Source organism: Marmota flaviventris, chromosome 9 (assembly GCF_047511675.1).
Source record: "Marmota flaviventris isolate mMarFla1 chromosome 9, mMarFla1.hap1, whole genome shotgun sequence".
In the NCBI taxonomy this organism is placed as follows: Eukaryota; Metazoa; Chordata; class Mammalia; order Rodentia; family Sciuridae; genus Marmota; species Marmota flaviventris.
Window position 1 is genome coordinate 102,792,342 of NC_092506.1, and position 12,815 is coordinate 102,805,156.

The 12,815-nt window shown below is 41.7% G+C and overlaps 1 protein-coding gene across 3 annotated transcripts in view; it reads right to left on the reverse strand.

Moving 5' to 3' along the window:
• Positions 1-12,815, reverse strand: part of Jaml (junction adhesion molecule like) — a 28,214-nt gene that overhangs the window by 3,065 nt on the left and 12,334 nt on the right. For all 3 annotated transcript variants that reach the window (XM_027930500.3, XM_027930499.3, XM_071616736.1), the window contains 4 exons: positions 10,245-10,357; positions 7,377-7,611; positions 4,011-4,146; positions 1,298-1,358 (listed from right to left, as the gene is read on the reverse strand). In XM_027930500.3, the coding sequence (XP_027786301.2) occupies positions 1,298-1,358; positions 4,011-4,146; positions 7,377-7,611; positions 10,245-10,357 (545 nt within the window). The remainder of the gene's footprint in view (positions 1-1,297; positions 1,359-4,010; positions 4,147-7,376; positions 7,612-10,244; positions 10,358-12,815) is intronic.

Below are 12,815 nucleotides of genomic sequence, written 5' to 3' on the forward strand. Positions count from 1 at the left end.
TCATCTCGGAGGGTTTATATGGCAGGGACAGCCCTCACTGAATCTCACATCTGTGAGGCGGTGGCACTTAGTGATTCACAGTCCTGTCACTGTTTGGAAAAACAATATCATCCAACGACAAATTCTGGGCTTCTAGAGGCTGCTGCACCATGTTGGGAAAAAGTCTTCTTGGGACAAAACTAGCACAAAAGACAGAAAGGTAACTATTCAAAGAGTTTCTAAAAGTTAGGGAAAAGGAAAGGAGAGAGGAAGGGAGGAGGAGAAAAAAGAAAAGAGAATAGTAGTTCAGAGCTATCAATCCATTTCTCAGTCACTCATTTTTGTTTTGGTTCCAGGGATTGAACTCAGGGGCACTCGAACACTGAACCACATCCCCAGCCTTATTTTGTATTTTATTTAGAGACAGGGTCTCCCTGAGTTGCTTAATGCCTCGCCATTGCTAAGGCTGGCTTTGAACTTGTGATTCTCCGGCCATAGCCTCCCAAGCCACTGCCGCTGAGATTACAGGCTTGTGCCACTGCACCTGGCTCTCAGTCCCTGTTTATAACTCTGTTACAGACCAGTATAGAGGGAGATGTTCTTGTTGGTCCTCTTTTTCTAAAGGTTCCTGAATACTTCATCTTAACCATTAACTCCTCAACTACTGAATGTATCATAATTTCCCCTCATATTTACTCAATGCCTCATGTATTATGAAGCACTTTTTTTGGTATTAGAGATTGAACTGAGGGACTCTTTACCACTGAATTATACCCCTCAGCCCGTTTTATTAATTGATTGATTGAGGCAGAGTCTCAGTAAATTGCTGAGGCTGGGCTCAAACTCACTATCCTCCTGCCTCAGCCTCCCAAGTCACTGGGATTACAGACATGCACCACCAGGTTCAGCTGCCTATCATTTTATTTGAGCCTTACAACGACACGGAGGAGGAGGCAGGGCAGATTATCTTCATCCTCATCCTCAACTTGCTGAGGTGGTTCTGGGAGGTGGTGCTGGTTTCTGAGTCCAAATCCAGTGCCCCTTCCTCAGCCTGCTACCAGCACCTGCCACCCAGGACTGGTCTGGCCCAGCCTGCCCAGTCCCATCACTCTTCAACCACCCCTTTTGCAGTGATAGGGCCTTCCTGAGTTGCTGCTGTGTGCAAGCACTGGCCTGTGAGCTGAGACACACAAAGGATAATACATGATTCCCAAGGGAATGACAATGATAAGGACACCCTGTATCAACCCCAGTATTTCATGCTGGACACACATGCATCCAAGTCCCTTTCAGAGAACAAAAGGCAGAATTCTCTTACCTCTGGATAGGCCTTCTCCATGTTCTCCAGGCTTTTAACAAAGGCTGTAGAATTTAGTGAACTGCAAGGCATGTGAAAAGCACATGGAATTAACCAGTGAACACCATTAATTCATGCGTGCCTATATGAGAGCCCACCCCACAATCCCGCCCCACACTGCCTTGTGAGGAAAGAGACTCTGACAGAAGAATCATTCTCTCCAGACTCCTATACTCAGGGCATCTCTTACTGGAGAGCAAGAAACTCTTCTGGGGGCTGGGGTTGTGGCTCAGTGGAAGAGTGCTTGCCTAGCACATGTGAAGCACTGGGTTCCATCCTCAATACCACATAAAAATAAAATAAAGGCATTGTGTCCATCTACAACTGAAATTATTTTTAAAAAAGAAAAAGAAATCATTCTGGAGATGGTTTGGGCTGAAAATCAGCTTCACCTTCTCTATTATCACTCCAACAACTTTCTGTCCCTAATGGGAGATGCAATTTTGAGTGAATGAACTTTCATTCACTCCATTCAACTTTATCCACTTGACTTTAATCATCCTTTGGGCATTTCTTAGGACCAGGAATATGTATCTGAACCAGCAGGGGGCAGCACACACTAGGCAAGATCCCAGTTCCAAAGACTTCTTAGCCTTTCCCTGAGAGCAGTTCACCCTGGCTGTGAGCCCTGGCCACTCATCTCAGATCTCTTGACCACTTGCCTTCTGCAACTGCCACTAAATATACTTCTTTTATTGTTTTGGCCTGAGGCAGAGATTTTAAAAGAAAAGAAAAATCAGGTATAAGCTAGAAAATAAACCATATATATATATATGGTATATATATATATATATATATATATATATATATATATATATATATATATCTGTCTCAAAGTGGAAATTTTTCAATCCCATTTTCTGATTGTAAAGTTGTATATTCTCATTGTAAAATGAATCAAATAATGCATAAATATAGACAGTTGGAAATGTCTATATTTATGTATTTCCTTTATCTTAAAGACCCTACCTACCACTGTTACCATTCACTGAATCATTGCCTTGCCTTTCTGATAGACAGTAATGATGATCCCAACCTTTCATTTATAAACAATGTTACAGTGCTTTTTTTTGGGGGGGGGGGGGTACATTTAACCACTGAGCCACATTCCCAGCCCTTTTGAAATTTCTGGATTGTTAAAAGAAATAATATCTGCAGCCCAGACAATGAAAACTAAAAATGTCAGTCTATAAATATTTGTCTTGGGCCTAAACTCTTAGATGTTTTCTGTCCTTTAAACAGATGCCACTATAGCCTAAGTTTGGAAAGACACTGGTTAACTAGACACTTTTTTTTTCTGGTACTGGGGATTAAATCCAGGGGTGCTTAACCTCTGAGGCACATCCCCAGCCTTTTTCTTTTTCATTTTTTATTTTGAGACAGAGTCTATGTTGCTTAGGGCCTCACTAATTTGCTGAGGCACCTTGAACTTGTGATCCTCCTACCTCAGCCTCCAGAGCCACTGGAATTACACATATGTGCCACTGCACCCAGCTGTAGCACTCATATTTATGCACAAATCTCAGCAGATCAGTTTTAATATTTCATTAAAATAAACTACCAGACAGAGAAATGCTGCCCTTCATCTTGAGGGAAACTGATGAGGGTGAATTAAGCTGATAGTGAAAACCACATGTGTAGCTCTTGGTTCTATGTTCCCAGCTGCCCAGAGGAAAGACCTTCAGAGAGGTCAACCAAGTTCCAAGCCAAACCAGAGAGACCTGGGGATTGCAAACTTAGCAGGCACATGTAATTTCTGTAGAATCCAAATTCTACTGGGAAAGGTCACTCAAAAGTCAGCATTATGGGTCTGGTGGTAGCACACTTGCCTAGCATGTGCCAGGTTCTTGGTTTGATTCCAGTATCAAACTTTTAAAAAAGTCAGCATTACTTGGTCTTTGCAGGGCCCTTTCTCACTGATATGATTTCAACAAGAGAATAAACTTGCCCTACCAACATATTCCAATTGGGTAAACTGAGGGACACGAACCTGCCTACAGTCAATGAAACTCTAGCATCCACATTAGAGCATGTGGGTATTTCTGTGACCCTGGGAGAATTTCTGAGGGTCTTTAAAAACAAAATTTCAGGCCTTTAAAAACACATTTGACAATAATTTATTTAGAACCTAGGGTCATCCATTCAAAAACAGCCTCTCAGAATTAGAATATAGTTCTTTAAATAATACCATTGGCAAAGCTCAAGCTCTAAACTTCAATATGAAGTGTATAGTGGGGATAATATAAGAATCCTTCTTCTCAAGTAGTGAATGATACAGTTCTTGCACAGATTTATGTGCATTTTTTTTTTTTTTTTTTTTTTTTGTAGTGCTAAGGATGGAACCCGGCATGGTAGGCAAGTGCTGTACCACTGAGCCATAACCCCAGCCAAGATTTATGTTTGAAATTATGCTCCACTTAGACCTCCATTTGTAAGGAAGTTTGTAACCTCTGTATAACACCAGTGAGGACGATGTAGGATGTCCAAATCTTTTCAGGTGAGCAAAGGAATAGAGCCATCTATGATGAAATCTAATGTGATAATAATTTGATTCTGTGAAAATACCTACTCCTTTGAGAATGGCACAGGTTGGGTCCTATCACTTCATTTCCATGTTGAGTTAGAGGCAGTCCTGCATCCCCAGCCTCCCAACCCAAGAGGAAAAGCCCTGTACCTCTTATTCCAGTGGGTCCTCTTCACAATCAATATCAAAACAGGGAACAGCAGGAGAGTGGCACAGACAATCCCCACAATGATCACCAGCTGATTCCCGCCCAGGAGCTCAGGTCTAGGGATTTCTGGAATCAGGGCTTGGGAAAGGGGAAAAGCAATGAGAGGTCTCAGTACTCCAGAAAAGAGCTGAGAACCCCGTCAGTTCTGTGCCAAGTAGCAGCAGCTAGGTCAGGAAGCACAGGGAGAAGGCCAGACTCCACCTCACATCAGGACACAGGGACACTGTCCCCATTAGATTGAGAAGTAAAGTCCTACCCACTTGCTTGCCCCTTGATATGCAGATTAAGGTGGGTGGGAGAAGAGGCTTATACTTCACTACTTTCAATTTCCTTTTCACATCAACAGTTCTATTTTAAATTTTGGGTTACAAAATGACCTAGAAATAAGAAGCTTTAGAGGCTCCTGTCTTTTCTATGAGCAAGTGATTATTTTTTTAAAAAAATGCTAGAACATTCAGCTATATAATCATAATGCCAAATAGGGCCTCCAGAGGCACTTCTGCCTGTATGATACCATTCACTCATCTCTATCCACTCTAAATACATACATCACACACTTTCTTGGTGCCAGACATCACTAGGTACAAAAGATGCCTACAAAGACAAATGAAAAATGGTTCCTGCCTCCAAGAAGCCAGACCATCATGGAAAAAGAAAACCATAGACTGCTACAAGTACTAGGACAGATATCTGTATAGGGTTCAGAGGGGCACAGAGAAAAGAGTGCCCAACTCTATGCAGGGCAGAAGGTGAGAATTTGCCAGCACTGTTTAAAAGTTTCATCTGAGTCTTAAAGGAAAGGAAACATCTACCAGCTGGTTGGGAAGACACTATAGGGAATGGCAGAGGGGATGCTGTGCACAAGGTCTGGGGGCATTTAGGAACTGGGAAATGCTCAGCAAGTGTAGTACATAGACTGGATTTGAGGGGTGTGGGAGCATGGGGCTGGAGGGTAAACAGGGTCCAGGTCAGGAAAGACTCAATCAGCTCAAATAAGAGTTTGCCGTCTTCTTCTTCTTCTTCTTCTTCTTCTTCCTCCTCCTCCTCCTCCTCCTCCTCCTCCTCCTTCTTCTTTCCTCCTCCTCCTCCTCCTCCTCCTCCTCCTCCTCCTCCTCCTCCTCCTCTTCCTCCTCCTCCTTCTTCTTCTTCTTCTTCTTCTTCTTCTTCTTCTTCTTCTTCTTCTTCTTCTTCTTCTTCCTCTTCCTCCTCCTCTTCTTCTTCTTCTTCTTCTTTTCTTCCTCTTCTTCTTCTTTTTTCTGTAATCAACGGAGGAACTACTGCAAGATTATAAGCCATAGAACAGAATTTCTGATTTGTGACTTAAAAAGATGGCAGTGGCAATGGAGTTTTATTCAGTCATAATAAAGAATGAAATTATGCTATTTTCAGAAATGGATGAAACTTGAGAGCATTATGTAAGGCAAAATAAGCCAAACTCAGAAGGGTCATATGTTTACACAAATGTGTAGATAATGATGAAATTAACAGGTTGGGGAGATGGGCTTGGAAGAGGTACACAAGGGTAGGTGTGGACATGTAGTATTTGAAGGATCTGTGGAAATTTTTGGTGGAGTTGAAATACACACACACACACACACACACACCAACCCTCCATACCCCTGGGGTCCTCACCCATGGATTCAATCAACTATACATGACTGGGGGGAAAACTGCATGTGTACTGACATGTACAGACTTTTTTAGTCATTATTCCCTAAATAATACAATATAACAACTATTTACATAGAATTAGGTGTCCTAAGTAAGCTGAAGATGAAGTACACAGGAGTAGGTACATAGGTTATATGCAAATACTACAATATTTTATAAAAGGAACTGGGCATCCACAGATTTTGGTTATCTGTGGGGAGTCCTGGAACCAACTTCCCACAACACCAAGGGACACATATATAAGTGGATTAATTACATCCAACATAGAATGTATACAGAATAGAGCATCCAACACTACATGGGAAAGAAGGCTGAGGAAGGCTAGAGTAAAGATAGCTGAAGCCAGAATGTGGTGCAGCGAGGAGTTAATGGGAGATGAGCCAGGAAGATGCCCAGTGCAGCCCCTTATAAGCTAGTTGGCTATGTTCAGAAAGAACTGTCATTGATTATTGTGATGGTTGCACAAATCAGAATGTATTAGAAACCACTGGGTTTTATACTTTGGGTGAATTGTACAGTATATGAAATATATATCAATAAAGCTGCTTTAAGAAAAATAAAGATACAGGATGAGAGCTAGAATAGGTAAGGACTCAGGTAAGATGAAGAATTAAGCATATTTATCTGCTGAAACCAACAGACAGCAAGAGCCCAAAGATCCCTGGTGTGAGGTTCCTGGGAGGGAGAGGATAACAGAAGCACAGAACAGGATAAGCCCAGGGCAGAAGGGAGCTTCTTCTCCCTCAGGACAGTGGGTAGAGATAAGATCAGGAACAGATACTCATGTGTAGAAAGACTTGGAAGTGAATGAGCCCCCACCATGGCTTGATTTTCTCTGTGAAGAGGTGGTAAGAATTCTGAGAGTGAAGCACATATAGAGATGGTAGTTCTTTAAGAGATGCATCTGTCTTATTTCCCTCTCCAGCTGGGACCTTTGCTATTAATAAGAATCCACAGACTTAAGCCCCCAGCCTGAGGTTCTGGAATGTACCATCCTACCCCCACCTCTCCACCCCCAGTCAACCGCAGTCAGCTCCTGAAGGCCCCAGCAAAGTCCACAGGCCACATCCTGACTGCTAAACGAGTTATGGTTTAACGTTAACCCCTCACTATCAACCTCTCTCAGTCAACACAATTGACTCTTTCTTTTCCTACACACCACTGGCCTGGATGCACATTGTATGCCAGAAAACCCCTCCTTTTTGGGCTTGGTACCTTCCTGTTTTCTCTTTGATCCTTGCTATCTCTCACCAGCTCAGGATCATTTTCCCTTCCATAACAGAGCACGCAGTGACTCCCTTTAAGCCAAATAAAAATGGGTTTGGACCTCAATTCCAAGCTGTCTCTGAGCTCTTGAATCTTTGTAGTAGTAGTCTACACTGGCATAGGGTTGGTGGTCTATACATTAGCTCCCTTTTCCTCAGCCCCGCAGCAGTGCCAAAACCAGGGCAAGGGAAGCCAGGCCCTTAAGGAGTCATGGTGAAGGAGGCAGCACTCTCAGGGCGGGGCCGGCCCACAATGAGTACCTAGGAGCAAGCCCCTTCCCTTTTTCAGCCTAGGAACCTTTCTACTCACTCTAGTCCTGGCCCTGCTACCAGCTAAGGTCCCTCAGCCCTCTCCAATCAAATGTTAGGTACTTTGAGACTTTTCCGTAGTCACATGCAGCATAAGAGTTTTCCTGAAGAGCAGGTTCCCCAGGTGGATACTGCAGTTGTAGATTCCTCCATCAGACTCTTTCACTCTTTGGAGCATGATGGAACCATCATTGTGGGAAATGTCTCCCACCAGGTTTACACGGTTCTGGTAGCGACCCTGGTAAGGGAAGTATCTCTCAGGAAACTGGAATTTGAGGTCATAGTGTAAGACGATTTCCTGGAAGGGAAAGGCAAAAGCATGAGCTTTGGAGGACTGGCAGCAAGGGGATGTGGGGAAGCAGGGAGGGAGGACGATCTCAGGCCTCAGAAAGTGTTAGGTAACTCAAGGTTGGGCACACACAGGTGCGTGTTAGTGTTATGCAACAAAGCTGTGTGCACACATGTGTGTATATGTGCTAGATAACAGCAATTCAAGTGCACACACGTATCTATGTGCTTATGAAGAGCATCATGAAATCATGCATGCTGTTTCCTCAGAAGAGAAGGATTTTTTTTTAAAGTGGGAATAGAGGGCTTTTGTTTTTTGCACTTCTCCAGTTAAAAAAAAAAAAAAAGTAAGAGCACATGTTCCTTTTTTTTTTTTTCTTAGTACCAGGGATTAAATCCAGGGGAACTTAATCCTTGAGCCACAACCCCAAGCCATTTTATATTTCATTTTGAGACAGGGTCTTGCTAAGTTGCTTAGAGTCTTGCTAAGTTGCTTAGAGCCTTGCTAAGTTGCTGAGGCTGGCTTTAGAACTTGAAATCCTGTTGCCTCAGCCTCCTGAACCCTGCTGGGATCACAGGCCTGCACCAACACACCCAGCCACATGTTCACTTTTTGGCATTTCCAGTTGGATTTCCAATAGGTACCTGAAACACATTTAAAACTGAACTCCTAATTGTTCCCCTAAGCCAGTTCCTTCAGTCCATCACACTGGTAAACAGCCATGGCCATGGCTTCTTCCAGAGGCTCAGGCTAAAAATCTCAAGGTCATCCTTAATTTCTTCTCTTTCTTGGAGAATTTACATCTAACTTCTCAGCAACTCTGATCACCTCTAACTTCAGGATACATTCTGACCCCAGCCACTTTTCACCTCCTGCTGTCCAAGCCTCCTTCGCATCTCTTACGCAGGTTCCCACAGGACTTTCTTACTGGCCTCTCTGCGTATTCTTCACTACAATCTATTCTCAGCAGATGAGCCTTTAAAAACTTAAGTTACGTCTTTCACTTCTCTGCTCAAAACCTTCCCACGGCCTTTCATTTCTACTTAAAGTAAAAGGCCCTTCACAAACTGACAGTCCCATTTTCCTCTTGGGTTTCATCTTCTACTTTCTCTTCCTCCATCAGCTCCTTGCTGCTCCTTGAGTCCTGGTTTTAGAGCCTTTCACTGCCACTCCCTATGACTGAGACGCTTCCTCCAGACATACTCGTGGTTCACCCACCCCCACTGCCTTCAGACTACTGCTCAAGTGTCACCCACATAAAATAACCACAAAACTCGGCTTAATGGTTCTCTATAGCTCTAACTATTACTCAATGTATTATATATTTTTCTTTGCCATTTTATTATCTCCCCATTATCTTGATTGCAAGTCCTGCATCAGGACAGGGGCTTTGAGTGTTTATCACACAGTAAATGCTTAAAAAATATTTAAGTGAAGGAGTGTTAGAATTTTTTTTTATAAAGGTATGTAAATTTCTTTAAGCTTTTAAGAAAAGGTATTGGGCATACAGACACAAACACATATGGAGAGATCTGGCCCTTAAACCTCCCATCTCCTTCTGCAGTGAATCATTTGATGGACAACATTTAAATGCATAATAAAGCCAGCCCAGTGCAATGACACACACTTGTAATCCCCGCAGCTCAGGAGGCAGAGAAAGGAGGATCTCAAGTTCAAAGCCAGGCTTAGCAACTCAGCAAGAGGCCCTATCTTTAAATAAAATATTAACAAGGGCTAGGGATGTGGCTCAGTGGTTAAACACCCCTGGGGGTTCAATCCCTGGTACAAAAAAAGAAAAAAATGCATGACATGTAATTCCCCCTACTCCATAATGCCATCCTTTCTGACCCACTCAATCAGCATATAGGAATCAAGGGAGTGCAAATTATCTTGCTAGAGGGATGACTACCATATGTTTTAATTTATAAAAGTGAAAGCCTTTATAAACCTTGTACCTTAACTTTTATTAATAATAAGTTACCCAGAATGCCCCTCACACACAGCGTCATCCATAAATATATCACCACATATCATGGTGAAGATCTACTAGTCTAGTGAACTAACTTGCTGTTTATGGCTTTACAGAGTTCCCATGAAATGACCCTCACCCAGCCCCCAGGATCCACCAAATCCCAACACTTAAAAAAAAAAAAAAGGAAAATTCCCTCTATCACATAAAGGGAACAATGGAGCACAAACCAAAACTCACAAAACAATCCCAATAAGAATAAGAAAGTAATCAAATTCTTATATTTATTCCATAGCTTTCCTGGCTAGGCAAGAGAAATCATCCCTTTCATTCTCTCATGAACTCTACAAAGAGAAGAAGGAAACCAAGATGCCTTGGCTAAGTCATGTGCAGAATGCTTTACATCTATGTACTCACGCCAGTGTCTTGACAACCTTAAAAGTTAAACATCATCCTCATTATCTTCTTCTCCATTAGTGTCACGTTTCCCACTCGGAAGCCAAAGCTGCCCAGCCAAGCAGCTGAATTAGGAGCCCATGTTCAACAAGCTCTAAAACCCAAGCTCTTGTAATGCCACCCACCTCATGCATCTGACAACTGACTGTCCCTCTCCCAGCTCTGTCCTGCCACCAGCCACAGGCTTCTACTACATGGTGATGCTTCCTCCTCTTACCTTGGTATGCTCTCCGGAAGAGAACATCCAGTCTACCTGGGTCAGGCGTTTCTTTTCTGTGCTGTGGAAAATACATCTCATCAGAGCTGAATCACCCACATGGACCGTGACCTCTGGGGATAAAACAGTAAATCAAGTTAGGCTCAAAATATAATCTGTAGAAGTAAAAGAATTTCTAGAGAATGTTAGCCAAAGACTCTCAACAGCAAAAATCACTGTCACCGCCAAACACTGTACATATTCCCTCCATAGATAATCCAGATGATTCCATGAGGTCAAAGTAACAGAGGCCCTTCACTCCAACCAACATGGCATCCCCAAGAATAAGAAATACCCTCTAACTGCCTATAAATGGCAGGTCTGAGGTTTCTGCTGTCTTCATACTGCAATAAATTCTTTCTGGTGCCCTTTAATTCCTTTCTCTTTCCTTCTTTTCAGAATTCCTCCCATGAATTCTAACTTCACATCAAGTCTGTACTAAAGGATTTACAGAAAATCTTGAAGTCCCACTTTCTGTTCATCAACTTAAGATACCCACATCTCCTTAGCATAAACAGGAAGTGGAAAGTTATAAAACCTTAATTCTTATGTTTAACCCACTGGTTCTCTGAGCTTAAAAAAATAAATCAAGGGTAACTTTATTCAAATTCTTTTATTCTTTTACAAATTGTCTTAGGACTTGCTTAGGACCAGTTCTGGTTTCAGTATAGGTCACCGAACTTTTGCAAAGTAGGACAAGACAGTAGACAGTTTTCCCTTGACTCTTCATTCTATTCCAACCCTGCCCTCCCCTACCCCTACCTTCTCCACTTGACCCCTCTCTACTGCTTCTCACTTTCCTACTCCTGGGCTCTTTCTGCTGCCTATTTTTATGAGCAGCTGACCCCACCATATGTTCATTGTGAGTCATTTCAAGAGGTCCCTGAAAAGAAAACAATTGACACATGTTTTTGATTTTTCCAAATGCCCTACACAAATCAATCACAAAGTTGATTACGAATTGATTAAAGGATGATTGGATAAAGAAAATGTGGTATATATACTCAATGGAATATTACTCAGCTTTAAAGAAGAGAGAAATTTATGGCATTTGTCAGTAAATGGATGGAGTTGGAGAATACCATACTAAGTTAAATAAGCCAATCCTCCAAAACCAAAGGCTCAATGTTTTCTCTAATACGTGGATGCTAATTCACAATAAGGTGGGGGTCACTAGAGAAGATTAGCATTACTTTAGATTAGGTAGAAGAAAGAGAAGGGAGGGGAGGGGAGAGGATCTGGGGATAGAAAAGATAGACAATGAAAGACATTATTACTTTAAGTATATATGTGATTTCATGACCAATATAATTCTACAACTTGTACACTCAGAAAAATGAGAAATTATATCCCATCTATGTATGATATATCAAAGCGCATAAATGCATTTTACTGTCATGAATAACTAATTAAAACAAATTAAAATTTTTTTTTAAAAAAAAGAATTGATTAAGGGAATATAGGGAGACACAAGCTTAGGTCTTATCTAGAGAGAGTTCCATTGAGAAAAGTCCATGAGTGCATAGCCCACTTTTCATCTAAACCCTTTCCTTGGGAGAACATGATCATCCTGCCCAGCAGGAGATGTGCACAATGGGAGGAAAGCAAAAGAAAATATTATGAATTCTAAATTCAATAGAGGGAATTATTTTGAAAGCAATGAAAATTGATTCCCAAAAATACCAGTAGGGAAGGCGCCTCCCTCTGATTTCATCAGCACATTAAGAGCTGAACTCTCTTTTTAAATAATATTAACTGAACATTCTAAGTCTTTTTAATGCACCAGGCACATGCTAGACACTTTATACCTAGTCTATCAGTTAGTCATACAGTATTTTGGGGTACGTCTATATCACTTCCCATTTTGCAGAAGAGCAAAGTGAAAGAGCCCAAAGCCACACGGCCAGTAAAGGATAGAACCAGCACTCAAATCCAGGCCCAATAAGTGAAAACAAACTCTATGTTCTTTCACTTACAGACTGTACCATCTCACACAAGTAGAAGGGTGGCTGATTCTAGAAAATTACAGTAAATTAATATTATTAATTTTTTATTACTTTTAACCTATCAGTATTTAAAATAACTGAAAAAGTAATAGAATCATTAATAAAAATTATAAACTGAAGGATTACTTTTCCAGAGAAAATTATAGATGACTATAAAAAGGAGTTTCCACATGGAAAAAGACAACCTCCATAAAGCAAGTTCCTACTGGAACACAGGGAAAAATTGTGAGGGGTTGTACATGGTTCCATTCTAACTGGAAGGGAAAGATAAATTCAAGCTGCTTTACCAAGTACTGGGGAAATATCTGACTAATGTGGTTCTAGCATGTTTTCATGGCTTCTTCAACTCTTGAGATTGGCTCCTTTTTAAGCTCCCAATGTATCTCTAAGCAGGATGAGGCACCCATTTTGAAGGCTATGCTTTAGACAAGTGTTTAGGCATTAAATAATAGCACTAAAGAATGAAGACAGAAAAAGGAAGCATAAAGATATCCTTGGGGCCTGGTAGGGTGGCACATGCCTGTAA